At 47.9% G+C, this 26,923-nt stretch overlaps 1 protein-coding gene across 4 annotated transcripts in view; it reads right to left on the bottom strand.

The window, feature by feature from the left end:
- RALGAPA1 (Ral GTPase activating protein catalytic subunit alpha 1) overlaps positions 1-26,923 on the bottom strand; it is a 314,621-nt gene that overhangs the window by 215,761 nt on the left and 71,937 nt on the right. For all 4 annotated transcript variants that reach the window (XM_069732024.1, XM_069732041.1, XM_069732049.1 and 1 more), the window contains exons 14-16: positions 15,970-16,099; positions 14,910-15,147; positions 13,849-14,007 (exon numbers count right to left, since the gene is read on the bottom strand). In XM_069732024.1, coding sequence (XP_069588125.1) covers positions 13,849-14,007; positions 14,910-15,147; positions 15,970-16,099 — 527 coding nt within the window. The remainder of the gene's footprint in view (positions 1-13,848; positions 14,008-14,909; positions 15,148-15,969; positions 16,100-26,923) is intronic.

Here is a 26,923-nt window from a genome sequence, read left to right as displayed (position 1 = left end):
TACTAGGGAACGACCTTTGCTGGCTGACGGTTCCCGTACAGAAGGTGAGCTTTCTGTACCAGGTAAAAGGGCACCCTGACTTGAGGAGGGCTCCCGGAGACACTCTATTGCTTTGACCAAAGAAGAGATAGACTGTGCCAGACTGCCTCCTTCCATCATCCGCTTTAAGTCAGTGGTGATGCAGTGGGGGCTGCACTGACGCCAATGGGGGGGCCTCTGTACATCCCATGGGTTCAATCCCTAGGGATGGATCAGGGCTATTGTCCGGCTGTAGCCTGGCTCCGGAATGGGGTACATGGAGGCGACACTCCGTGTTCCCGTCCGTTGGTGGTGTGTGGAGATCGGGACCCTGAGGGAATCGTTGCCCCTAAAGCAAGCACAGGCATGGCAAAGAAACGGTGCAGGAGAGGGTATGGGGAGGCAACACTCCGTGTTCCCGCCTGTTGATGATTCGGGGAGATAGGACCCCTGAAGAGGTCTGTCACCCCTTCGCTTCGTGAAGGAAAAAACTTAAAAATATTAAAAATTTTAAAAGTAAAATAATAACGTTGGGGTCTGAATCCCAAGCAAGAACTGGTTCGATTACAGCCAGCATAAAGGTATAAAGGTGTATATTGCAGAGGAGGAGCTAATTTTGTTCAAGTTTTCTTAGTGTTCTCCTAGTAGCAGGCAGCATAACACCCACAACCATTGGTCCATGGTCCTGTGTCCACCAGTGAGGCGAAGGAGAAAATAAAAAAGTTCCTGTGTATTATTATGTATGAGGCTTCTCTTGCACCGCCTACTAGAAGCAGCACAATGTCCAGGTCAAGCTCATGTCTTGGCGTCTCCAGGACCTGGTCTCACCTGCCGGCAGCTATCCAGGAGGAGCCTAGAGTCACAATGATAATGGCTTGAGTATGCCGTGTGGATGAGCTCTATACGAGCGGGGAGGGCTGGTTTAGTCATCATAGAACCAACCTCAAAGTATACAGGAAAGAGGTGCTGCAAGGGCATGGAGGCTGGTCCTACGTGTGAGTGAGGCATGAAAAGGACGACCAATAATGTAGGACGCAGGGGTTATAAATTAATAGGATGAGAGAGGGACTGATATGGAGGACACCAACAAAAGGGTAAGGGAATACTATACAGGAGAATACAGGTGGTGGGGGATAATATACAGGAGAATACAGGTGGTGGAGGGATAACATACAGGAGAATACAGGTGGTGGGGGATAATATGCAGGAGAATACAGGTGGTGGAGGGATAACATAAAGGAGAATACAGGTGGTGGGGGATAATATACAGGAGAATACAGGTGGTGGAGGGATAACATACAGGAGAATACAGGTGGTGGGGGATAATATGCAGGAGAATACAGGTGGTGGAGGGATAACATAAAGGAGAATACAGGTGGTGGGGGATAATATACAGGAGAATACAGGTGGTGGAGGGATAACAAAGGAGAATACAAGTGGTGGGGGATAACATACAAGAGAATACAAGTGGTGGGGGATAATGATATACAGGCAAACACAAGTTGTGGGATGGTTAATATACAGGAGAATACAGGTGGTGGAGGTATAACATACAGGAAAATACAGATGGTGGGAGGGATAATATACAGAATACAGGTGGTGGGGGATAATATACAGGAGAATACATGTGGTGGGGGATAATATGCAGAAGAATACAGGTGGCGGGAGGCATAATATACAGGAGAATACAGGTGGTGGTGGAATCTCCCTTGATCATTTTAAGGGGCGGCAGAAAAAAAACTGGGCTTTTGACAGATTCCCTTTAAATACAGTACTAAAAACTTTCTAGAATAAGGTTGCCATCGAGAAAGATAACTGTAGTTTTGCGAACTGGATGGTAAAATATATAAAAGGATTTTCCATTTTGAGGCAAATAAAGTTTCCTGGCTGCGTCCTACACATCGCTGTCGTTCCTTATTTACATCCTGTGACTGACAACCTGATACTGCTCCAATACATTGAATCAGGGCAGGTTCTCACCATCAGGATGTAAAAGAAGGATTTATGGTACTCACAGTAAAATCGCTTTCTTGGAGCCTTCATTGGGGGATACAAGTAACCATGGCTGTATTGCTGCAGTCACTAGGAGCCTGATAGAAGGAAAAAAAGAGTTATCTCCTCCTCAGCAATGTGTACACACCACCAACTGGCACAAAGCTGGTCAGTTAGTGAAAAAGCAGCAGGAGAAGCAACGATAAAATATCTATTCACAAGCACAACAGAGGCACAAACAAGGGGGGACAAGATGTCCCAAGGAAGGGAACAGAAGAACATGCCCAATTCAGGTTGTATGACGGACAACCGACGCCTGCAACACCTTTCTGCCTAGGTTAGCATGACCCAAGGCGTAGGTATGCAGCCTGTAGAATCTTGAAACTGTATGAAGGGAAGACCAGGTAGCTGCCTTGCAGATTTTGGTCACAGAGGCCTTGTGGCCAACATCAGCCCCCACCGCACAGGCGAAGTGAGCCCTTACTCCCGAAAGGGAGCGATAAAAGACCTGGAGGCTGGGAGTCCCTTGGGAATCACAAACAACGCATCTGAAATTTTTAAGGATGCGGTCATTGAGAGGTAGAGACGCAAGGCTCTGACGAGGTCCAGCTTGTGGAGGGACCTTTCCAGGGGATTGGAAAGGGATGGGCAAAAGGAAGGAAAAACAATATCCTTGTTGAGATGGAGCAGAGAGACTACCGTGGAAAGAAATTAAAGAACTGGTTGTAGGACCACCTTGATCTTTTGGAGGATGAGGAAGGGAGAGTGAGGCTAATTCTGAGACCCACCTAATGGAAGTGATTGCAGCCAAGAATGAAACTTTCCAGGAGAGAAAGGAGGGAGCAATGTCTTGAATGGGTTCAAAGGGAGGTCCCTGAAGGACACTCAAGACTAGGTTAAAGGGAACCTGTCACCAGTTTTTGAGCCTATGAACAAATGCCACCACCTGTAACTGCTCTTCTGCTGCGTTCCACAAACGTGTCTATAAATTCCTGAATCTCCTTGAATACCCCCAAAAATACCATTTGATCTGCTCAGTGCTGTATGCAACTAAGGGTTGTCCGGTCTGATGGGTGTACTCACTGTGGCGTCTGTCCCTCCTCCCTGCTTATAATTGCGTCCTCCTGCTTTGATTGACATGATGCATCACCCACATAGTGAACGGAGAGCTTGCGCCTGAGCAGTAGCCTCCCTGGGCTGAGCATGCGCACTCTGCTCTGCCCTACTGTAAGAAAAACAGAAAACAGCACTGCGCAAGCGCATAGCGACATCAACGCATTGAGGCTTCTGCGCAGGCACGAGATCTTGGATCGCCATTCACAGTAATCAAAGATAGGTGCTTGAAAATGCTGTTTTATGCTCTGCTCACAGTAGGGCAGAGCAGAGAGCGCCTGCACGGTCCTGTGGGGCTCCTGTACAGGCGCGAGCTCTCGGTTCGCTATGTAAATGACGCGTCCCCTCAATCAAAGCAGGAGGATGGGACGCCCATTGGACTCGACCACCCTTAGTTACATACAGAGTGGGAGCATACCAAATGGTATTTTTGGAGGTATACAGGGGGACTCAGGAGTTGCTAGATACGTTTGTGGAATGCAGCGCAGGAGCAGTTAAAACGTGTTGCCATTTGTTCATAGGCTCAAAAACTGGTGACAGGTTCCCATTGAGGTCCTGCGGGTCCACAGTTGGACAATATGGTGGAGCTAGGTGAGCAACTCCCTGAAGCAAAGTCTTGACCTGGGGACAAGAGGCCAAGTTCTGTTGGAACAGAACTGAGAGCGCAGAGACCCTTGAGGGTTCTAAGAGTCAACCCAGACTCCAGGCCTAACAGTAAGAAGGCCAGAATGGATGGGAGGGAAAAAGGACATGGGGACTGTGTGACTGCTTTCGCACCAGCAAAAAATGGCATTCCAGGTGTGATGATAAATGCAGGAGGACAAGGGTTTCCACAACTAATCATGGTCTGTATGACCTTGAATGAGAAACTTGATTTCCTAAGTACTGTGGCTTCAACAGCCATGCTGTTAAATTGAGAACCCGAGAACTCTGGTGCAAGAGGGGCCCGTGAGAGAGTAGGTCTGGACGATCCGGGAATTTCCAGGGGACATCTGTGAGTAGATTAACTCTGAAAACCAGGCTCTTATGGGCCAGTCTGGAGTCACGAGGATGACCGGAGCTCCTTCCACTTTGATCTTCTTGATAAGTCTGGGAATCAGGGGGAAGAGGTGGAAAAAGGTACAGAAGGTGGGACTGAGACCATGGAGTGACCAGGGTGTTGGATCCAATTGTCAGGGAATCGCAAGACCTGGCCACAAAACAGGGAACCTTGTGATTCATTTGGGACGCCATCAGACCAACGTCGGGAGTGCCCCACCTCTGACAGATTTGCTTGAACAAGGATGAGTTGAGGGACCACACATCCGAAGAGAGGCCCTGATGACTTAGGAAGTCAGCGGCCAATTGTCCACGCCTGGAACTTGCACCCCTGATATCGCCGGAACGTGCTGTTCGGGCCAGGCAAGAATAACTGAGAGCTCTAACATGACTGACTTGCTCAGTGTTCCGCCCTGCAGGTTGATGTATGCCATGGCCGTGACATTGCTGGACTGAATGTGAACTGGGCGGCCCACTAGAAGGGATAGTGAGAGAGGTTTCCTGAGAGTTCCAGCCCTCCATCCGAGAAGGCTTGCGTCCGTCGTGACAATCTGCCAGTGGAGCGGGAGGAATGATCTCCCGTGTTGAATGGAAGGGGAGAGACTTCACAACCCCAGCGTCTACCTTACTCCAAGAGGCAGAAGGATGGGGTGATCCAGGGAAGAGATCTTTTTGTCCTAAGCTGACAGGAGGGCCAGCTGGAGAATAGAACTGTGCAAAAGGAATGGTTTCCATTGCAGCAATCATCTTGCCAAGTACTCTCATACATAGTCAAAGAGAGCAGTGGGAATGGGTGTCTTCGAAAATAACCAGGAAAAGTGCCGAGAACTTCTCTTTTGGTAGAAGAACTCTGGCGCCGGCAGTATCAAAAAGCATACCTAGGAAAACTAGCCACTGGGCCGGGATCAGTGACGACTTCGCCGTGTTGACTAGCCAGCCTAAGAGGGTGTGTTGAAGATTTGAAGATTTTCGCAACACTCTAGGAATGTCAGGGCCTTGATCAGGAAGTCATCAAGGCAGGGGATGATTACTATTCCCTTGGAGCGAAGAATAGCCATGACTGCTGCCATGACTTTTATAAACACTCTGGGTGTTGAGGCCAGACTGAAAGGGAGAGCTGTGAACTGGTAGCAGGACCACTCTGATGCGCAACGCAAATTGGAATGTGGAGGTAGGCATCCTGCATGTCCACTGAGCAGAGGAGTTCTTCAGGTTCAATGGAGGCAATCACCAAAGGGAGAGTGACGAAGGTATACCCCCCCCCCCCCCCTCGTTGATGTCCAGGACATAGTGAGCTGTCTTTCTTTGGGACAGCGAAAAGGTTTGAATAGAAACGTGAGAAACGCTCCCAAGAGGGGAGGGGTGTGATGACGCCTGCCTGGACAAAAGAGATGTCCTGAAAAAGGAGATTTTTGTGTACTCACCGTAAAATCTTTTTCTCTGAGCCAATCATTGGGGGGACCCAGGACCATGGGTGTTATGCTGCTTGCCACTAGGAGGACACTAAGTAAACACAAATAATTAATTCATCCTCTGCAGTATACACCTCTTGACTGGCCAGTAATGATCCAGTTCGGTAGTAAAGCAGTAGGAGTATAAGAAAACCAAGACAAGTAAACAATGTAAAAAAAACTGAGGAACAAACCATAACAACAACCAGCCAATAGGCTTACAGGGCGGGTGCTGTGTCCCCCAATGATTGGCTCGGAGAAAAAGATTTTACGGTGAGTACACAAAAATCTTCTTTTCTCCTACGCCTCATTGGGGGACACAGGACCATGGGACGTCCTAAAGCAGTTCCTGGGTGGGGAGCAATTGCACCGCTAAAACCGCATGTACCACTGGCTTACTGAGGTACCGCTGTCTGCTGAATGCGCCTGCCAAGCCTGGGTATGAACGTGATAGTGCTTCGTGAAGGTATGCAGACTGGACCAAGTCGCAGCTTTGCAAACCTGTTGTGCTGACACCTGGTGCCGAATGGCCCAAGAAGCACCGACCGACCGAGTCGAATGCGCCTTAATCCCTGCTGGGACAGGGGTGTTCCTGACGCGGTAGGATTCCTTGATAGTGGAGCGAATCCACTTGGCTAGAGTGGCCTTTGAGGCGGGTAGACCTTTCCTATGTCCCTCCAGAAGCACGAACAGGACATCAGACTTACGGAAGGGAGCCGTGCGAGATATGTACCGCCGAAGAGCTCTAACTACATCCAGAGTATGGAGAGCTTTCTCGATACGATGGGTTGGTGACGGACAGAATGACGGCAAGACAATGTCCTCATTGAGATGAAAAGAGGAGACGACTTTAGGTAGGAAAGCGGGAGAGGTCCTCAAAACTGCCTTGTCTGGGTGAAAAATCAGAAAAGGAGGTTGGCAAGAGAGCCGCCAACTCAGAAACTCTCCTGATTGACGTAATCGCCACTAGAAAGACCACCTTCCATGAAAGGAGGGTGAGAGATGTCCTGCAATGGTTCGAAGGGGGCTTCCTGAAGCACTCCGAGAACCAAGTTAAGATCCCATGAAGCCAAAGGCATTCTATAGGGAGGGACCACCCGGGAGACTCCTTGAATGAACGTCTTAGCCGGCAGTCTGGAGGCAATCTTTCGTTGGAATAGGACTGACAATGCGAATACTTGTCACTTGAGCGAGCCTAGGGCAAGGCCTGACTCTAAACCTGATTGGAGGAACTCCAGAATGGACAGAATGGAAAACACCAAAGGAGAACGTCCATGGGCATTGCACAATGAAAAGAAGATGCGCCAGGTGCGATGATAAATGCGCATGGATATGGGTTTCCTAGCATGAATCATGGTAGAAGAAACCCCTGGAGAGAATCCGGCTTGGGCTAAAATCCAGGATTCAATGGCCACGCCTTCAAAGACAGGGCCCCGGAGTTCTGGTGACAAATCGAGCCCTGTGAGAGAAGATCCATGCGATCTGGAAGCTGCCAGGGGACGTCGGCGACCATTTGGACGAGTTCCGCGTACCATGCTCGGCGCGGCCAGTCGGGCGCGACAAGGATCACCGGTTTCCCCTCTGCCCTGATCTTCTTGATTACCCTCGGGAGCAGAGGAAATATGTATGGCAGCTGGAACTGATGCCACGATGAAACCATAGCGTCTGCTCCGATGGCGCAAGGATCGCGGGATCGAGCAATTAACTGGGGAACCTAGTTGTTTAGTCTTGAGGCCATGAGATCCACATCCGGCGCCCCCCAGCGAAGACAAATATGCTGGAAGACTTCCGGATGGAGGGACCACTCGCCCAAGGCCTTGGAGACTGAGGAAGTTCGCTTCCCAATTCTCCACACCCGGTATGTGGATCGCCGAGATGAGTGAATGATTGGTCTCGGCCCAGCGTAAGATGTGGGAGACTTCGAGAATGGCTGCCCTGCTGCTGGTTCCCCCTTGCCGGTTGATATACGCCATGTCTGTGGCGTTGTCGGATAGGATTCTGAGGGGATGGCCTGCGAGAAGGTGGTCAAAATTGCGTAAGGCAAGTGTGATCGCTCGAATCTCCAAGATATTGACTGGAAGACGCGACTCTCGTGTGGACCAACGACCCGGTGCCGTGTGGTGATTGAAAACTGCGCCCCAGCCCAAAAGGCTGGCATCGGTGGTCACCACAAACCAGCGCACTGGGAGAAATGACTTCCCTTGGTTCAGGGAGGACTGTAGCATCCACCACCTGAGGGTCTGCCTGAGCTATGGGGACAGGCGAAAACGAGGGTCGAGGGAGAACGGACTCCTGTCCCAGGCTAACAGCAGCGCCTGTTGCAGGGGACGGAGATGGAACTGCGCAAACGGAACGGCTTCCATTGCCGCAACCATTTTCCCGAGGATGCGCATTGTGAAGCGAATGGAGTGAGGGATTGGGCGGGAGAGCTTGCGCGCTCCCTGTTGTAAGGACAAGACCTTCTCTGGAGGGAGAATGACTCACCCGCGAGAAGAGTCCAAACTCATGCATAGGAAGCAGATTTGCTGAGCTGGCACTTGAGGTGTTTTCTCGATGTTGATTTTCCAACCCAGGCGAGAAAGAGAATCCACAGTAATACTTACAGACTCCTCGCAGGCAGAATGGGATGGACCCTTGATTAATAGGTCGTCCAGATACGGAAGAACTACCACTCCCCGAGCGTGAAGAATGGTCATGACAGCTGCCATGACCTTCGTGAAGATTCTGGGTGCAGTGGCGAGCCCGAAGGGCAAGGCCACAAACTGGAAGTGTTCGTCCTGGACTGCGAAGCGCAGGAACTGCTGATGAGAGGGAAAGATCGGGATGTGTAGATAAGCATCCTTGATGTCTATGGATGCAAGGAACTCTCCTTTTTCCAGGGACGCGACAACAGAACGGAGCGAGTCCATCCTGAAGTGTCGGACCCGTACGAACTTGTTTAGCAGCTTTAGGTCCAGTATGGGCCGTAGAGTCCCGTCCTTTTTTGGGACCACGAATAGGTTGGAGTAAAACCCCTTGAACCTTTGGTCTCGAGGGACCGGAACGATGACACCGTCCCTTTGAAGCACCTGTATGGCCTGAAGAAGATGTGACGCTCTTGATTTGGGGGGAGAGTACTGGAAGAAGCGTGGGGGGAATTGAAGAAAACTCGATTTTGTATCTGGAGGACACGAGCTCCCTGACCCACTCGTCGTGAACGACCGAGAGCCAATTTTGACGGAACGAAAGAAGACTTCCGCCTACTTTGTCTGTGTCCACTGGACACGTCGACGAGTCATTGTGTAGAAGGTTTAAGGGATGTGGATGCCTTAGAGCCAGAAGGTCTTGGTCTGGGCTTCCAGGAGCGGTTAGGTCTGTATGAGACCTGGGGATTTCTGTTTTCCCTCCGTCCCGAACCAGGGGAAGTGGATGACCAACTGGAGTTGTTACCAAAGGACCGGAATCGAAACAGTTGTTGATTCCGAAAGGCCCGGCAGGTTTTTGCTGAGGAAGAAATTTACTCTTCCCTCCGGTAGCGTCAGAAATGATTTGGTATAGTTTCTCCTCAAATAAACGGCCAGATTGGTAAGGTAGAGAAGTCAGCGACTTTTTAGAAGCAGAATCTGCTCGCCAATCACGGAGCCACAAGGCCCTCCTGATGGAGATTGCGTTTGCAGCCGCTTGCGCTGCGCAATTAGCCGCATCTATGGAACGTTAACTACGAAATATCCGGCCTGAGCTATCTGGTGAGAGAGTCTGGCCGCTTCTAGGGGGGAGATTACTGTCATGGGCGGTAGAGGTTAACACCTCTGCACAGGCAACCATTGCCTTAGCCACCCAGGTAGCGGCAAAAGATGGAAGGAGTGCTGCTCCTGAGGCCTCAAAGACTGGAACCCCGAGATTCCCGTAGTACAGTACGCCCCCTGTGGTCGGACGGCCCCGTACCGGCATTAGATTCCGTCGCGGTCGACGGAGTGGAGTTCTGGCGTAGGATCCCAGGAAAGAGTCCAATGCCTTGACCAAAGAATCCATTGAACGTGACAAGGAAGCGGCCCACTCAGGAGGGTTAGGCTTGACTGGGTCAGTGGAGACATTGGAGGTGGAGGCAGAAGGCGGCTGCGCACAGGCCGGGTCACAGTTCTGGCACAGAGGGGTATTGTGGGCATGTGGCAACGCAGAATTGCAAGTGGCACATGAAGTAAAAAACGCAGTGTGCTTTTTATTGCCTCTTTTAGCCTCCTTAGATTGAGACATAGTGTATGTGTATTCTCCAATAAACTGCGATAGCAGGGCTATGGGAGCAAAGAAGGGGTTAAGCTTTTCCCTATGGAGTGGAGCAGCTTACCCACGGTCCTCACGGTCTTATGCTGGTGTCCCCGGGGAGGAAGAGAGGGAAGGTGGCGTTTTCGGCTGATTTCCCCGCAGAAGTGGAGTCCCAAGATGGCGCCCGAGATTTGCAGGGCTCTTCTTGTTCAAAGAGAGAAATGCCTGAGTAGTGGGCGGGGCTCCGGCGGTGGGCGGGAATTTTAAACTGCGGCCTAGTCCGGCTAAAGAAGTCGGGGACTAAATTTATGGAGCCGGCCGGAGGAACGCCGCTGGCGTCTAGCCATCGGTACCTCTCCCCAGGGACCCGGACCGCACCTTCCCACGCAGGCAGCGTGAGGAAGGGTACTACTCACCGAGGAGGGATGCCGCCTTCAGCTCAACCGATCCTCCCTATGTCGGGGGATGGAGAGCGTCTGTGCGTCTTCAGATGTGCCTGCCGCAGGGGATTTACGGCTGTGCCTGCCGCAGGGGACTTACGGCTACTGTGGGGACTACATGACACCGTCAGGTGAGGGCTTAATTGTGGAGGAGCCCGGGAGATGCACATAAGAAATATACTCTATGTGCTCGCCATCTTACAGGGGGAGATCGGGACCATATAGGAACCGTCGCCCTAGCGTAGATTAGACCCCAGTCGTCGCAGGAGAGGTACGGGGAGGTATACTCGCCGTGCTCGCCAGTTGATGGTTCGTGGGAGAGCAGACCCTAGAAAGGAATCCCTCGCCCCCTTCACTCCGTTAATTAAAAAATAAAAATTTACAGAAAATAAAAATAAAAACGGTGGGGTCTGAGAACAGACCCAAGTGCCTCCTACAGACACTAAGCAAGAACTGGATCATTACTGGCCAGTCAAGGGGTGTATACTGCAGAGGAGGAGTTAATGCTTTGTGTTTACTTAGTGTCCTCCTAGTGGCAAGCAGCATAACACCCATGGTCCTGTGTCCCCCAATGAGGCGTAGGAGAAAAATCCAGAACTTGGGCTGGGACTAGTGATGAGTGAATATACTCGGTACTCGAGATTTTCCGAGCACGCTCGGGTGTCCTCCGAGTATTTGTAAGTACTAGGAGATTTAGTTTTCAGTGCCGCAGCTGAATGATTTACATCTGCTAGCCAGCATAAGTACATGTGGGGGTTGCCTGGTTGCTAGGGAACCCCCACATGTACTTATGCTGGCTAACAGATGTAAATCATTCTGCTGCGGCACTGAAAACTAAATCTCCGAGTATTTACAAATACTCGGAGGACACCCGAGCGTGCTCGGGAAATCTCGAGTACCGAGTATATTCACTCATCACTAACTGGGACCCTTGGGGGGTGGGACATGAAGAAGCTTCGGCAGGGGAGAGAAGAAAATTCTATTTTGTAACCGGTGGTAACGATCTCCCTGACCCAGGCATCATCGATTATGGAGAGCCACGGCATCCTGGAAGATGCCACTCACCCCCTGAGAGGATTCCCAGGTGGAGATTACCCGTCATGCAGAAGAAAATCTATTAAATTGGTATCTTGACGACCCCTTGGTCGCCATGCAGCGGCGGATTTTAAAGACGGCTTCCTTTTATCTCGATGGGTAGGAGACCGGTCTCATTGAGAGGAGGAAGCATTCCAGGCTATGAACCAGAGTACTCTGCACATGGCTACAGTATTGCTGATGACAAGAGCGGAACAACTGGCAGCATCAAGAGACATGGCGAGAAAGTATTTTCCTGCATAAGCAATCTGGTCCGCAAGATCAGCTAGTTCGTCTGTCCGAGGTCCTGGCTAGGATGGCCTGTCCGAGGTGTTTATCGCAGGCGGAGACTGACTTGGCTACCCATGTGGAGGCAAAGGTTGGACAGAGAGAACTACCCACAGCGTCAAAGGAGGACTTGGCTAAGGTTTTGATGTGCCTGTTTGTGGGGTCCTTGAGGCAGGAATCACCTGGAAGTGACAGAAAAGTGTTGGTGGACAGACGTGAGATGGATGGGTCCACGGATGGGGATTCTGCCCATTTGCTGAGGAGGTCGGACCCAAAAGGATGTAAGATATGCAACTGCTTCCCAACCGGGAAGTGCTTTTCTGGGTGCGCCCACTGTTTGGCAAAGATTCCGTCAAACTCCTTGTTATTGGAAAACACCCAGGGAGGTCGTTTTTCTTTTTTGAATGAGGCCGAGTGACCTGGGGGAGAATACTCATCCTCTTTGACATTGAGAGTCTGACTGACTGCAGAGAGGAGACTGTTGACCATGTCATGAAGTCTGTAGGATTGAACGGTGTCAAGAACAAAGTCTGACTCGAAACTTTTATCGGACCCTAGGTCCACCTCATGAGAGGATGAGTGGGATACTGAGGCCACCCTGGATGAAGTGGAAGAAGAGGAGGAACCAGACGAGGAGCTGGAATGTAACTGCTTCTTTGACCTTATCGGCGATCAGCCATGCTGAGCGGGCGGGGTGGCTGGATGCATGTGATTTGTCCTGAGGAACGATAGGAGCACTGGTGGTGGCTGAAAGGTTAGGCAGATGCTCTAGGATCTGTCCCAGGGACTGGTATACCTTGGTTAGGTCAGCTACCGATTGTAATATAGCAACAGCCCACCATGGGGGAGGGTGTATGCTCTCATTCCAGGTGGTGGGGGGCCTCCTGTGAGGCCTGCATGGTGGGGGGGCTGCAATCTTGGCAGAAGGTGGAGACCTGACCTGTGGGTGACTTCTTTTTGCAGAGGGCACAGGTGTAATGAATGATAGTTGGGGAGGGGCGGGAGCGAGACTCCCTGGGTCTTTGCATATGTAGTAGCCTGGTGCCAATGGAAAGCTGCTGAGGAGGGCTAAGCCTAGGAAAAAAAACAGCCTAGACAGAGTCTATCCAGTCCTGGAGGAAGATTTCCCATCTGTGCAGGCACTGTGAAGCAACATCTTTGTAGAGCTGCTGCTGAAGCTGCAAGACCACCGAAGTCAGGAGCAAAGTGAGAGAGGAGAGAGGTGCAGCCAGAAGAGGCGTGCTGAAAGCCAGCGCCGTGAAAGAGAAGCAAGTGATCCCATAGGAGGGAAAGCATGTGCATAAGCCCTTGTGCACCGATTAGATGGCAAGCACGAGGGGAGCATGTCCAATAGTGTTGAGAACTAAATTTTTAAGCATAGCTACCGGCGCATCAAAAAGCAAGCTTCGGAGGCCTGATAAGGGAGTCCTGTATTTTAGGGATTTTCTTCTTTCTTCTATTGCTGCTGTCCTATGATCTTGGGAGCACCTGCTGCCTTGAAGAGGGACTGTGGAAGGAAGAAGTACCTGCTCCAACCAAGGTACCAACTCTTTCTTCACAGTCCCAAGGATGGCATCAGGAGCCCCCAGGTGAAGGGTCACTGGTATCGAAGTCCTCCATCCCGCATCGTCGTGGTCCAAGATGGTGCAGAAGATGGTGTTAACACTGGATGAGGTGGGGGAGTGACGACCATCTTCCTCATTGAACCGCTAGCAGAGGAGTGGGCTGGGGAGAGGAGGGAGCCTCCTAGCGACAGCAGCATACACCTATGGTTACCTGTGTCCGCAAATGAAGCGTTATTGACAGTAATTTTTTATTCTCTGGCAGAAAGCACAGATTTTGAAACATATAGAAAAGGTAAGTAAGAAAGATTATTAAAAAGTTACGTCTTATTTCTTTCATAGTATATAGGTTTTGTTTATGCGAAATGGAAAATCCCATTAAATAAAAGGCTAGGACCACATATTTTAAACATGGAAATGATAGGCAGCTGAGGAAAATGACTGATGTGTAGTGACTGATGGAATCTGTACTGAACAATTCTGGCCGACATCTTCTGCTGATATGACTTCTATCCACACTCCTCACATTGGAACGCAACAGCTGATCGCCTGCAGTGAGTCCTGCAACCACCGAGGTCATGGACTGATGTGAGCAATGGAATCATGACCGATGCTTTAATATTCACATACCTATAGTTTTCTGGCGCACGATACTTCTGGCTTTCTCAGTGCCAGGTGAGCCAGTGGTTGTGGCACTGCGCTGGCGCATTGGAGTTTGGCCAGGCTGCTCTCTGCTCCACCCTCGTGAGAACGACTTGTCCACTGCACCTTTCTGAAATTCATGACCTCCTACATATAGGAAAACACAAGAGGAAGATAACTGCACTGCATGGCACCATGTACTACCAGTATGTTATGTTTATTTACTATTGATCGCTTACAAAAAATATGGGGGCTCTGTTCAAGGTTGCAAAACGTAGTTAAATTTTACGGCCAAAACAACATTGGTGCCCAATGGATCTATTATAAGGCAATGAGGTCCATTGGTGGCATCTATGGTAGGACAGATCAAATGGGAATGCAGGCCTAAGGCAGGGGTCTCACAAGTTTAGCTCATGGTTCATAGACAGATCGCAATGCCTCAACTGACTGACCATCTGAAAAAACCTGAACTTACAGCCCCACAGATATGTATGAGGCTGTAAGTTCAGGTTGGAAGGACCATCGCCAAATTGGACGTTACACTCCTTATGTGGACCGCGAAATATGCTCGTATAAACCCGGCCTAATCCACAGAAACCATGGAGCAAGGTCTGGCTTAAAGAAGACCAACTTAACCAGCACATGGACGAGTGCAACAAATAGGTGAGTGCAGCCTAAAAGGTAGGGGATAGCTTGCTGACCACACGGGGTCCCATCACTTGAGCTCTCTAGAGTGCCCTGTTTCAATGGGATGTTGGTCCCACCACTATCTTATGGATTGCTTGGGGGACTCCTGAAGGTTTTGGTTGGATCCCCAGAGATGAGAAATCTATCACCTATTCTGTGGATAAAAGACAGTTTGCAATTATATTACCACTGTGGCTTTTAAATGGTGCTTTAAAAAAACCCACAACAAAAAAAAAAAAAAGAGGAAAACAACCCCATCCGCATCCACCTCTCACTTGGTTACAGAGAAGGACACTTTTTGCACTTCAGTAATGTATATTAATCATTGTGAGCTACTTTGGAGCTTTTTTCTGTTATTTAACCTTTGCCCTTGTGCTTCTTCTGCTTTTGTTCGCTTAGCTTGTCCAACGGTAACTCGTTCAGGTCAAGATGGTAGACATTCTTGGCCAGCACTTTGGTTAATGTTTCCATGGTGTGGGCCCATTCGGTGGCTTGTTCCTCCCAGTAAGTCAGTGATGACATAACCGCCAATAAATAGTCCCACAGTTCTCGAGAAACACTAACGTGAAGGCTGGACTTAATCCAGGCCACAATCAGGGTCTAAAAGGTAAGAGATTCACAGCGTTAGTATACATAACGCTTACACAACACCAGAACCAAGAAGAGTCCATAAAGATACAAATCTATAGCGTTTCTTTAAGCTTCACTGCAGAGGGAAGACTTCTCGTAGAACAAGCAAAAAAAGAAAATAAAATGTACTATTTAGAGGAGTAAAGTCAAAAGTTAGGTAACTTAGAAGTGAACTGCAGTCTGCAGCATGTTCCTACTAATGGCTGACCTCAATATATGAGAGACTAGTAAGGGAAAGCTAAACTAGCAAATGAAAATCCTATGGCACAGAACCAAAGATGGACTACCCACACTTGTTACTAAAGTCAATATCTGAGATTAGACCAGAACCTCCTCTTTATATACATGCCCATCTTTCCAACACAAGTGGAGAACACTGGAGAAGTCAACGACCGCTTCTGTCTCACAATTGAGCCTGACATCATCCTTAGGCCTGGTAAAAACTCAAACCACTTTAGTTAATCTCTAAGGCTTTTTCAAGGACATAAATAATGATGCCCTATCGTTCGAATAAGTTATCAATATCAGATTATGGGGGGTCCTGTTCCTGGTACAACATTAATCAGATATAATTAAAGGTGCTGAGGTGCACCAGACCCCGCAAAGTTATCATTAAATGGTACTGCATGCTTTCCCCCATACAAGTGAACCTTTAATGAGCTGATCGGTGGTGGTCGTGTTGGGAGGGTCAGGCCCCCACTGATCTAATATTGATAATTTATTCAAAAGGTTAGGTTGTTAATGTTAAAGTCCCAGAAAACCCATTTAACATTGTATCCCACCATTCAGTACCTGAAACAAGGGTCCTGCCAACCGGCCAGCCAAAATTTGATTCTTCTTGCCTTGATATTGCTGAAGGACCTGTGGTGGGATCTTCAGCACTGACTCGGTCACCCTGAGCATAACCAGCAGCAGCTGCATCCTGGACATGGCACAATGGTAAGAGACAAATATATGTAATGAATATCTCATCCCCCTAATTTCAATTTCTTAAGACTTTTCTTTAGGCTCTTGTAGAACCAGGACTGTGCTCTCTGTGATCAACCAACAGCCCCAACCTCACCTTTACGTGTGCTACAAATATATCTAGGATTACCTAATTAGAATTACCTAGAATGGTACTTGGATAGAAGTAATAAGAACAATTCATTTATAGGGATGGGAAAAATGGAGATTTATTAATAATGTACCTCAACTTTTGGCCAAAAGAGAGAATTCTGTAATCAGTGGTTACAGTCTGGATAGGTCTTATCTCACTTTCACATTAAAGGGGTTCTTCAATGGAGAAAGAACATCACTTCTTGGGGGTTCAAATATTAGGACCTCATTATTGCAAACAACAAAAGGGCCAGGGTGAAGTCTAAGCCTGCTCCCATTGTTCTTGGAGTTACACTGTTAGAGAGCCGTGGATTACAACCGGAGCAGCACCCTCATTATAGAGAAGTGGGGAACAGTAAGTACAGGAAAAAACAAAATCCAGCTCACCATACCGACATTCCCAAAAGCTCGGAGCACGGAACCGCTGTGTCAGGGCGTGGACAAACAGGAAAGAGAAGGAGATCCAGCTCAACGAAATAGTGAAAAATCCATAATTTATTTCACTTAAAATATAGTGAAAGGACAAAACATCAGCATACAAAAAAATTAAAACCAAGGTCAACGCGTTTCCGGTGACTAAGCACCCTTAATCATGATACCTGGTACAAGACATGTCTATACTTTTATACTAGTATCCGGTCATCACTCCAGTGTTGCAATTGGTGGAATTGTCTAATCAAGCAAAAATAGACACACATGATAATGGAAGCAAGACAAGCTTGATAGAAGCACAAAAACAAATGTTTTAGCTAAACAGAAATGCAGAGAAAACAGAAATAGCACAAAATACAAGGACTATATACAGAATGAAAAATCGAAATGACATTGCAATAATCATTAAATAAATCCAAGAATATGATAGTAGCATAGTATGTACAGTGTCATATGTCGTGAACCCACATAACAATATAGAAAAAAACTATATTAGTCAAGAAAAAAAAACAAAAAACCATCCTTAAATAGACACAAACTCGTGTGAGTTCTTGAGAAAATAAGACATACATGTAAATCTCGTAATGAATAGAACTACAGAATTCCCTAGTACCTTTGAAAATAGCGAGCTCACAGACTACCATAGATGGAAAAACAGAACAATCAATGGCAGGAATCTCCCAAACAGGGAGCTGTAACAGCCAAAATAGGTTGGAGCAAATAGGTAAAAGCACAGCTGAAGACGCCGTGACAATGTCACAGCGGCCGGCAAGCAAAGGGAAACAAAAGGGCAAATTGATAGCTATTAGCCTCACAAAAGAGTCGTTAATTATACGGGAAATATAAACTACAAATTTAGTTACTAGATGTCAGAAAAACTATATTAGTCAAGAAAAAGAAAAAAAAAGAAAAAAAAAAAGAAAAAATTGGAAAAGAAAAACCTAAATAAAGAGAACATATTAGTAAAGAAAATTATTTCTAAAGAAAAACTATTTCTAGGGAAAAAAAAAACAAAAAAAAAACTATCCTTAAATAGACACAAACTCGTATGAGTTCTTGAGAAAATAAGGCATACATGTAAATCTCGTAATGAATAGAACTACAAAATTCCCTAGTACCTTAGAAAATAGCGAGCTCACAGACAACCATAGATGGAAAAACAGAACAGTCAATGGCAGTGATCTCCCAAACAGGGAGCTGTAATAGCCAAAATAGGTTGGAGCAAATAGGTAAAAGCACAGCTGCAGACGCCGTGACAATGTCACAGCGGCCGGCAAGCAAGAGGAAACAAGTGGAAACAGAAGGGCCAATTGATAGCTATTAGCCTCACAGAAGAGTCATTTATTATACGGGAGATATAAACTACAAATTTAGTTACTAGATGTCAGAATAGTAACTTCATTGTTTGTAAACCCTCAGAATACTAATAAAAGAGCATGAGATCTTTCCTTTTATTTAGACCATGTGGAATTCTTGTACCAAGTTTAAAGATCCACCATGATTCCCTGTTTCTCAGGGTCACCTCAATGTCTCCTCCTCTAAATGGTTTATGAATTTTTTCTATCGCATAAATTTTAAGTGACTCAAGGTTAGAGTGATGATAATTAATAAAATGTTGTGAAACTTGTGAGGTGTTCCTATTAGCACTAATATTTTCAACATCATAAATATGTTCACGAATACGTGTTTTTAAAGACCGTATGGTACTCCCCACGTATTTAAGATGGCATGCCATGCACTCCATGATGTATACCACATCTAGTAACTAAATTTGTAGTTTATATTTCCCGTATAATTATCGACTCTTTTGTGAGGCTAATAGCTATCAATTTGCCCTTTTGTTTCCCCTTGTTTGCCGGCCGCTGTGACATTGTCACGGCGTCTGCAGCTGTGCTTTTACCTATTTGCTCCAACCTATTTTGGCTATTACAGCTCCCTGTTTGGGAGATTCCTGCCATTGACTGTTCTGTTTTTCCATCTATGGTTGTCTGTGAGCTCGCTATTTTCAAAGGTACTAGGGAATTCTGTAGTTCTATTCATTACGAGATTTACATGTATGCCTTATTTTCTCAAGAACTCACACGAGTTTGTGTCTATTTAAGGATGGTTTTTTTTTTTTTTTCGTTTTTTTCCTTGACTACCGTATATACTCGAGTATAAGCCGACCCGAGTATAAGCCGACCCCCCTAATTTTGCCACAAAAAACTGGGAAAACTTATTGACTCGAGTATAAGCCTAGGGTAGAAAATGCAGCATTTACCGGTGAATTTCAAAAATAAAAATAGATGCTCCATACCGTTCATTATTGCCCCATAGATGCTCCATATACAACTGTGCTATATAGAATGCTCTGCACCGTTGATTATGGCCCCATAGGTGCTCCTTATAATGCTGTGCCCCTTATATGCTCTGCACCTTTATGGCCCCATAGATGCTCCTTATAATGCTGTGCCCCATATATGCTCTGCACCTTTATGGCCCCATAGGTGCTCCTTATAATGCTGTGCCCCTTATATGCTCTGCACCTTTATGGCCCCATAGGTGCTCCTTATAATGCTGTGCCCCTTATATGCTCTGCACCTTTATGGCCCCATAGGTGCTCCTTATAATGCTGTGCCCCATATATGCTCTGCACCTTTATGGCCCCATAGGTGCTCCTTATAATGCTGTGCCCCTTATATGCTCTGCACCTTTATGGCCCCATAGGTGCTCCTTATAATGCTGTGCCCCTTATATGCTCTGCACCTTTATGGCCCCATAGGTGCTGCTTATAATGCTGTGCCCCATATATGCTCTGCACCTTTATGGCCCCATAGGTGCTCCTTATAATGCTGTGCCCCATATATGCTCTGCACCTTTATGGCCCCATAGGTGCTCCTTATAATGCTGTGCCCCATATATGCTCTGCACTTTTATGGCCCCATAGGTGCTCCTTATAATGCTGTGCCCCATATATGCTCTGCACCTTTATGGCCCCATAGGTGCTCCTTATAATGCTGTGCCCCATATATGCTCTGCACCTTTATGGCCCCATAGGTGCTCCTTATAATGCTGTGCCCCATATATGCTCTGCACCTTTATGGCCCCATAGGTGCTCCTTATAATGCTGTGCCCCTTATATGCTCTGCACCTTTATGGCCCCATAGGTGCTCCTTATAATGCTGTGCCCCATATATGCTCTGCACCTTTATGGCCCCATAGGTGCTCCTTATAATGCTGTGCCATATATGCTCTGCACCTTTATGGCCCCATAGGTGCTCCTTATAATGCTGTGCCCCTTATATGCTCTGCACCTTTATGGCCCCATAGGTGCTCCTTATAATGCTGTGCCCCATATATGCTCTGCACCTTTGATTATGGCCCCATAGATGCTCCTTATAATGCTGTGCCATATATGCTCTGCACCTTTATGGCCCCATAGGTGCTCCTTATAATGCTGTGCCCCATATATGCTCTGCACCTTTATGGCCCCATAGGTGCTCCTTATAATGCTGTGCCCCTTATATGCTCTGCACCTTTATGGCCCCATAGGTGCTCCTTATAATGCTGTGCCCCATATATGCTCTGCACCTTTATGGCCCCATAGGTGCTCCTTATAATGCTGTGCCCCTTATATGCTCTGCACCTTTATGGCCCCATAGGTGCTCCTTATAATGCTGTGCCCCTTATATGCTCTGCACCTTTATGGCCCCATAGGTGCTCCTTATAATGCTGTGCCCCATATATGCTCTGCACCTTTATGGCCCCATAGGTGCTCCTTATAATGCTGTGCCATATATGCTCTGCACCTTTATGGCCCCATAGGTGCTCCTTATAATGCTGTGCCCCTTATATGCTCTGCACCTTTGATTATGGCCCCATAGGTGCTCATTATAATGCTGTGCCCCTTATATGCTCTGCACCTTTATGGCCCCATAGGTGCTCCTTATAATGCTGTGCCCCATATATGCTCTGCACCTTTATGGCCCCATAGGTGCTCCTTATAATGCTGTGCCCCATATATGCTCTGCACCTTTATGGCCCCATAGGTGCTCCTTATAATGCTGTGCCCCTTATATGCTCTGCACCTTTATGGCCCCATAGGTGCTCCTTATAATGCTGTGCCCCTTATATGCTCTGCACCTTTATGGCCCCATAGGTGCTCCTTATAATGCTGTGCCCCATATATGCTCTGCACCTTTATGGCCCCATAGGTGCTCCTTATAATGCTGTGCCATATATGCTCTGCACCTTTCATTATGGCCCCATAGGTGCTCCTTATAATGCTGTGCCCCATATATGCTCTGCACCTTTATGGCCCCATAGGTGCTCCTTATAATGCTGTGCCCCATATATGCTCTGCACCTTTATGGCCCCATAGGTGCTCCTTATAATGCTGTGCCCCTTATATGCTCTGCACCTTTATGGCCCCATAGGTGCTCCTTATAATGCTGTGCCCCATATATGCTCTGCACCTTTATGGCCCCATAGGTGCTCCTTATAATGCTGTGCCCCATATATGCTCTGCACCTTTATGGCCCCATAGGTGCTCCTTATAATGCTGTGCCCCATATATGCTCTGCACCTTTATGGCCCCATAGGTGCTCCTTATAATGCTGTGCCCCTTATATGCTCTGCACCTTTATGGCCCCATAGGTGCTCCTTATAATGCTGTGCCCCATATATGCTCTGCACATTTATGGCCCCATAGGTGCTCCTTATAATGCTGTGCCCCTTATATGCTCTGCACCTTTATGGCCCCATAGGTGCTCCTTATAATGCTGTGCCCCTTATATGCTCTGCACCTTTGATTATGGCCCCATAGGTGCTCCTTATAATGCTGTGCCCCTTATATGCTCTGCACCTTTATGGCCCCATAGGTGCTCCTTATAATGATGTGCCCCATATATGCTCTGCACCTTTATGGCCCCATAGGTGCTCCTTATAATGCTGTGCCCCATATATGCTCTGCACCTTTATGGCCCCATAGGTGCTCCTTATAATGCTGTGCCCCTTATATGCTCTGCACCTTTATGGCCCCATAGGTGCTCCTTATAATGCTGTGCCCCTTATATGCTCTGCACCTTTATGGCCCCATAGATGCTCCTTATAATGCTGTGCCCCATATATGCTCTGCACCTTTATGGCCCCATAGCTGCTCCTTATAATGCTGTGCCCCTTATATGCTCTGCACCTTTATGGCCCCATAGGTGCTCCTTATAATGCTGTGCCCCATATATGCTCTGCACCTTTGATTATGGCCCCATAGATGCTCCTTATAATGCTGTGCCCCATATATGCTCTGCACCTTTATGGCCCCATAGGTGCTCCTTATAATGCTGTGCCCCTTATATGCTCTGCACCTTTATGGCCCCATAGGTGCTCCTTATAATGCTGTGCCCCTTATATGCTCTGCACCTTTATGGCCCCATAGGTGCTCCTTATAATGCTGTGCCCCATATATGCTCTGCACCTTTATGGCCCCATAGGTGCTCCTTATAATGCTGTGCCCCTTATATGCTCTGCACCTTTATGGCCCCATAGGTGCTCCTTATAATGCTGTGCCCCTTATATGCTCTGCACCTTTATGGCCCCATAGGTGCTGCTTATAATGCTGTGCCCCATATATGCTCTGCACCTTTATGGCCCCATAGGTGCTCCTTATAATGCTGTGCCCCATATATGCTCTGCACCTTTATGGCCCCATAGGTGCTCCTTATAATGCTGTGCCCCATATATGCTCTGCACCTTTATGGCCCCATAGGTGCTCCTTATAGTGCTGTGCCCCATATATGCTCTGCACCTTTATGGCCCCATAGGTGCTCCTTATAATGCTGTGCCCCATATATGCTCTGCACCTTTATGGCCCCATAGGTGCTCCTTATAATGCTGTGCCCCATATATGCTCTGCACCTTTATGGCCCCATAGGTGCTCCTTATAATGCTGTGCCCCATATATGCTCTGCACCTTTATGGCCCCATAGGTGCTCCTTATAATGCTGTGCCCCTTATATGCTCTGCACCTTTATGGCCCCATAGGTGCTCCTTATAATGCTGTGCCCCATATATGCTCTGCACCTTTATGGCCCCATAGGTGCTCCTTATAATGCTGTGCCATATATGCTCTGCACCTTTATGGCCCCATAGGTGCTCCTTATAATGCTGTGCCCCTTATATGCTCTGCACCTTTATGGCCCCATAGGTGCTCCTTATAATGCTGTGCCCCATATATGCTCTGCACCTTTGATTATGACCCCATAGATGCTCCTTATAATGCTGTGCCATATATGCTCTGCACCTTTATGGCCCCATAGGTGCTCCTTATAATGCTGTGCCCCATATATGCTCTGCACCTTTATGGCCCCATAGGTGCTCCTTATAATGCTGTGCCCCTTATATGCTCTGCACCTTTATGGCCCCATAGGTGCTCCTTATAATGCTGTGCCCCATATATGCTCTGCACCTTTATGGCCCCATAGGTGCTCCTTATAATGCTGTGCCCCTTATATGCTCTGCACCTTTATGGCCCCATAGGTGCTCCTTATAATGCTGTGCCCCTTATATGCTCTGCACCTTTATGGCCCCATAGGTGCTCCTTATAATGCTGTGCCCCATATATGCTCTGCACCTTTATGGCCCCATAGGTGCTCCTTATAATGCTGTGCCATATATGCTCTGCACCTTTATGGCCCCATAGGTGCTCCTTATAATGCTGTGCCCCTTATATGCTCTGCACCTTTGATTATGGCCCCATAGGTGCTCCTTATAATGCTGTGCCCCTTATATGCTCTGCACCTTTATGGCCCCATAGGTGCTCCTTATAATGCTGTGCCCCATATATGCTCTGCACCTTTATGGCCCCATAGGTGCTCCTTATAATGCTGTGCCCCATATATGCTCTGCACCTTTATGGCCCCATAGGTGCTCCTTATAATGCTGTGCCCCTTATATGCTCTGCACCTTTATGGCCCCATAGGTGCTCCTTATAATGCTGTGCCCCTTATATGCTCTGCACCTTTATGGCCCCATAGGTGCTCCTTATAATGCTGTGCCCCATATATGCTCTGCACCTTTATGGCCCCATAGGTGCTCCTTATAATGCTGTGCCATATATGCTCTGCACCTTTCATTATGGCCCCATAGGTGCTCCTTATAATGCTGTGCCCCATATATGCTCTGCACCTTTATGGCCCCATAGGTGCTCCTTATAATGCTGTGCCCCATATATGCTCTGCACCTTTATGGCCCCATAGGTGCTCCTTATAATGCTGTGCCCCTTATATGCTCTGCACCTTTATGGCCCCATAGGTGCTCCTTATAATGCTGTGCCCCATATATGCTCTGCACCTTTATGGCCCCATAGGTGCTCCTTATAATGCTGTGCCCCATATATGCTCTGCACCTTTATGGCCCCATAGGTGCTCCTTATAATGCTGTGCCCCATATATGCTCTGCACCTTTATGGCCCCATAGGTGCTCCTTATAATGCTGTGCCCCTTATATGCTCTGCACCTTTATGGCCCCATAGGTGCTCCTTATAATGCTGTGCCCCATATATGCTCTGCACATTTATGGCCCCATAGGTGCTCCTTATAATGCTGTGCCCCTTATATGCTCTGCACCTTTATGGCCCCATAGGTGCTCCTTATAATGCTGTGCCCCTTATATGCTCTGCACCTTTGATTATGGCCCCATAGGTGCTCCTTATAATGCTGTGCCCCTTATATGCTCTGCACCTTTATGGCCCCATAGGTGCTCCTTATAATGATGTGCCCCATATATGCTCTGCACCTTTATGGCCCCATAGGTGCTCCTTATAATGCTGTGCCCCATATATGCTCTGCACCTTTATGGCCCCATAGGTGCTCCTTATAATGCTGTGCCCCTTATATGCTCTGCACCTTTATGGCCCCATAGGTGCTCCTTATAATGCTGTGCCCCTTATATGCTCTGCACCTTTATGGCCCCATAGATGCTCCTTATAATGCTGTGCCCCATATATGCTCTGCACCTTTATGGCCCCATAGCTGCTCCTTATAATGCTGTGCCCCTTATATGCTCTGCACCTTTATGGCCCCATAGGTGCTCCTTATAATGCTGTGCCCCATATATGCTCTGCACCTTTGATTATGGCCCCATAGATGCTCCTTATAATGCTGTGCCCCATATATGCTCTGCACCTTTATGGCCCCATAGGTGCTCCTTATAATGCTGTGCCCCTTATATGCTCTGCACCTTTATGGCCCCATAGGTGCTCCTTATAATGCTGTGCCCCTTATATGCTCTGCACCTTTATGGCCCCATAGGTGCTCCTTATAATGCTGTGCCCCATATATGCTCTGCACCTTTATGGCCCCATAGGTGCTCCTTATAATGCTGTGCCCCTTATATGCTCTGCACCTTTATGGCCCCATAGGTGCTCCTTATAATGCTGTGCCCCTTATATGCTCTGCACCTTTATGGCCCCATAGGTGCTGCTTATAATGCTGTGCCCCATATATGCTCTGCACCTTTATGGCCCCATAGGTGCTCCTTATAATGCTGTGCCCCATATATGCTCTGCACCTTTATGGCCCCATAGGTGCTCCTTATAATGCTGTGCCCCATATATGCTCTGCACCTTTATGGCCCCATAGGTGCTCCTTATAATGCTGTGCCCCATATATGCTCTGCACCTTTATGGCCCCATAGGTGCTCCTTATAATGCTGTGCCCCATATATGCTCTGCACCTTTATGGCCCCATAGGTGCTCCTTATAATGCTGTGCCCCATATATGCTCTGCACCTTTATGGCCCCATAGGTGCTCCTTATAATGCTGTGCCCCATATATGCTCTGCACCTTTATGGCCCCATAGGTGCTCCTTATAATGCTGTGCCCCTTATATGCTCTGCACCTTTATGGCCCCATAGGTGCTCCTTATAATGCTGTGCCCCATATATGCTCTGCACCTTTATGGCCCCATAGGTGCTCCTTATAATGCTGTGCCATATATGCTCTGCACCTTTATGGCCCCATAGGTGCTCCTTATAATGCTGTGCCCCTTATATGCTCTGCACCTTTATGGCCCCATAGGTGCTCCTTATAATGCTGTGCCCCATATATGCTCTGCACCTTTGATTATGACCCCATAGATGCTCCTTATAATGCTGTGCCATATATGCTCTGCACCTTTATGGCCCCATAGGTGCTCCTTATAATGCTGTGCCCCATATATGCTCTGCACCTTTATGGCCCCATAGGTGCTCCTTATAATGCTGTGCCCCTTATATGCTCTGCACCTTTATGGCCCCATAGGTGCTCCTTATAATGCTGTGCCCCATATATGCTCTGCACCTTTATGGCCCCATAGGTGCTCCTTATAATGCTGTGCCCCTTATATGCTCTGCACCTTTATGGCCCCATAGGTGCTCCTTATAATGCTGTGCCCCTTATATGCTCTGCACCTTTATGGCCCCATAGGTGCTCCTTATAATGCTGTGCCCCATATATGCTCTGCACCTTTATGGCCCCATAGGTGCTCCTTATAATGCTGTGCCATATATGCTCTGCACCTTTATGGCCCCATAGGTGCTCCTTATAATGCTGTGCCCCTTATATGCTCTGCACCTTTGATTATGGCCCCATAGGTGCTCCTTATAATGCTGTGCCCCTTATATGCTCTGCACCTTTATGGCCCCATAGGTGCTCCTTATAATGCTGTGCCCCATATATGCTCTGCACCTTTATGGCCCCATAGGTGCTCCTTATAATGCTGTGCCCCATATATGCTCTGCACCTTTATGGCCCCATAGGTGCTCCTTATAATGCTGTGCCCCTTATATGCTCTGCACCTTTATGGCCCCATAGGTGCTCCTTATAATGCTGTGCCCCTTATATGCTCTGCACCTTTATGGCCCCATAGGTGCTCCTTATAATGCTGTGCCCCATATATGCTCTGCACCTTTATGGCCCCATAGGTGCTCCTTATAATGCTGTGCCATATATGCTCTGCACCTTTCATTATGGCCCCATAGGTGCTCCTTATAATGCTGTGCCCCATATATGCTCTGCACCTTTATGGCCCCATAGGTGCTCCTTATAATGCTGTGCCCCATATATGCTCTGCACCTTTATGGCCCCATAGGTGCTCCTTATAATGCTGTGCCCCTTATATGCTCTGCACCTTTATGGCCCCATAGGTGCTCCTTATAATGCTGTGCCCCATATATGCTCTGCACCTTTATGGCCCCATAGGT

Source organism: Ranitomeya imitator, chromosome 1 (assembly GCF_032444005.1).
Source record: "Ranitomeya imitator isolate aRanImi1 chromosome 1, aRanImi1.pri, whole genome shotgun sequence".
Taxonomy (NCBI): Eukaryota; Metazoa; Chordata; class Amphibia; order Anura; family Dendrobatidae; genus Ranitomeya; species Ranitomeya imitator.
Note: the sequence above shows the minus strand (reverse complement) of the source record. Positions and strands in the feature narration are given on the sequence as shown.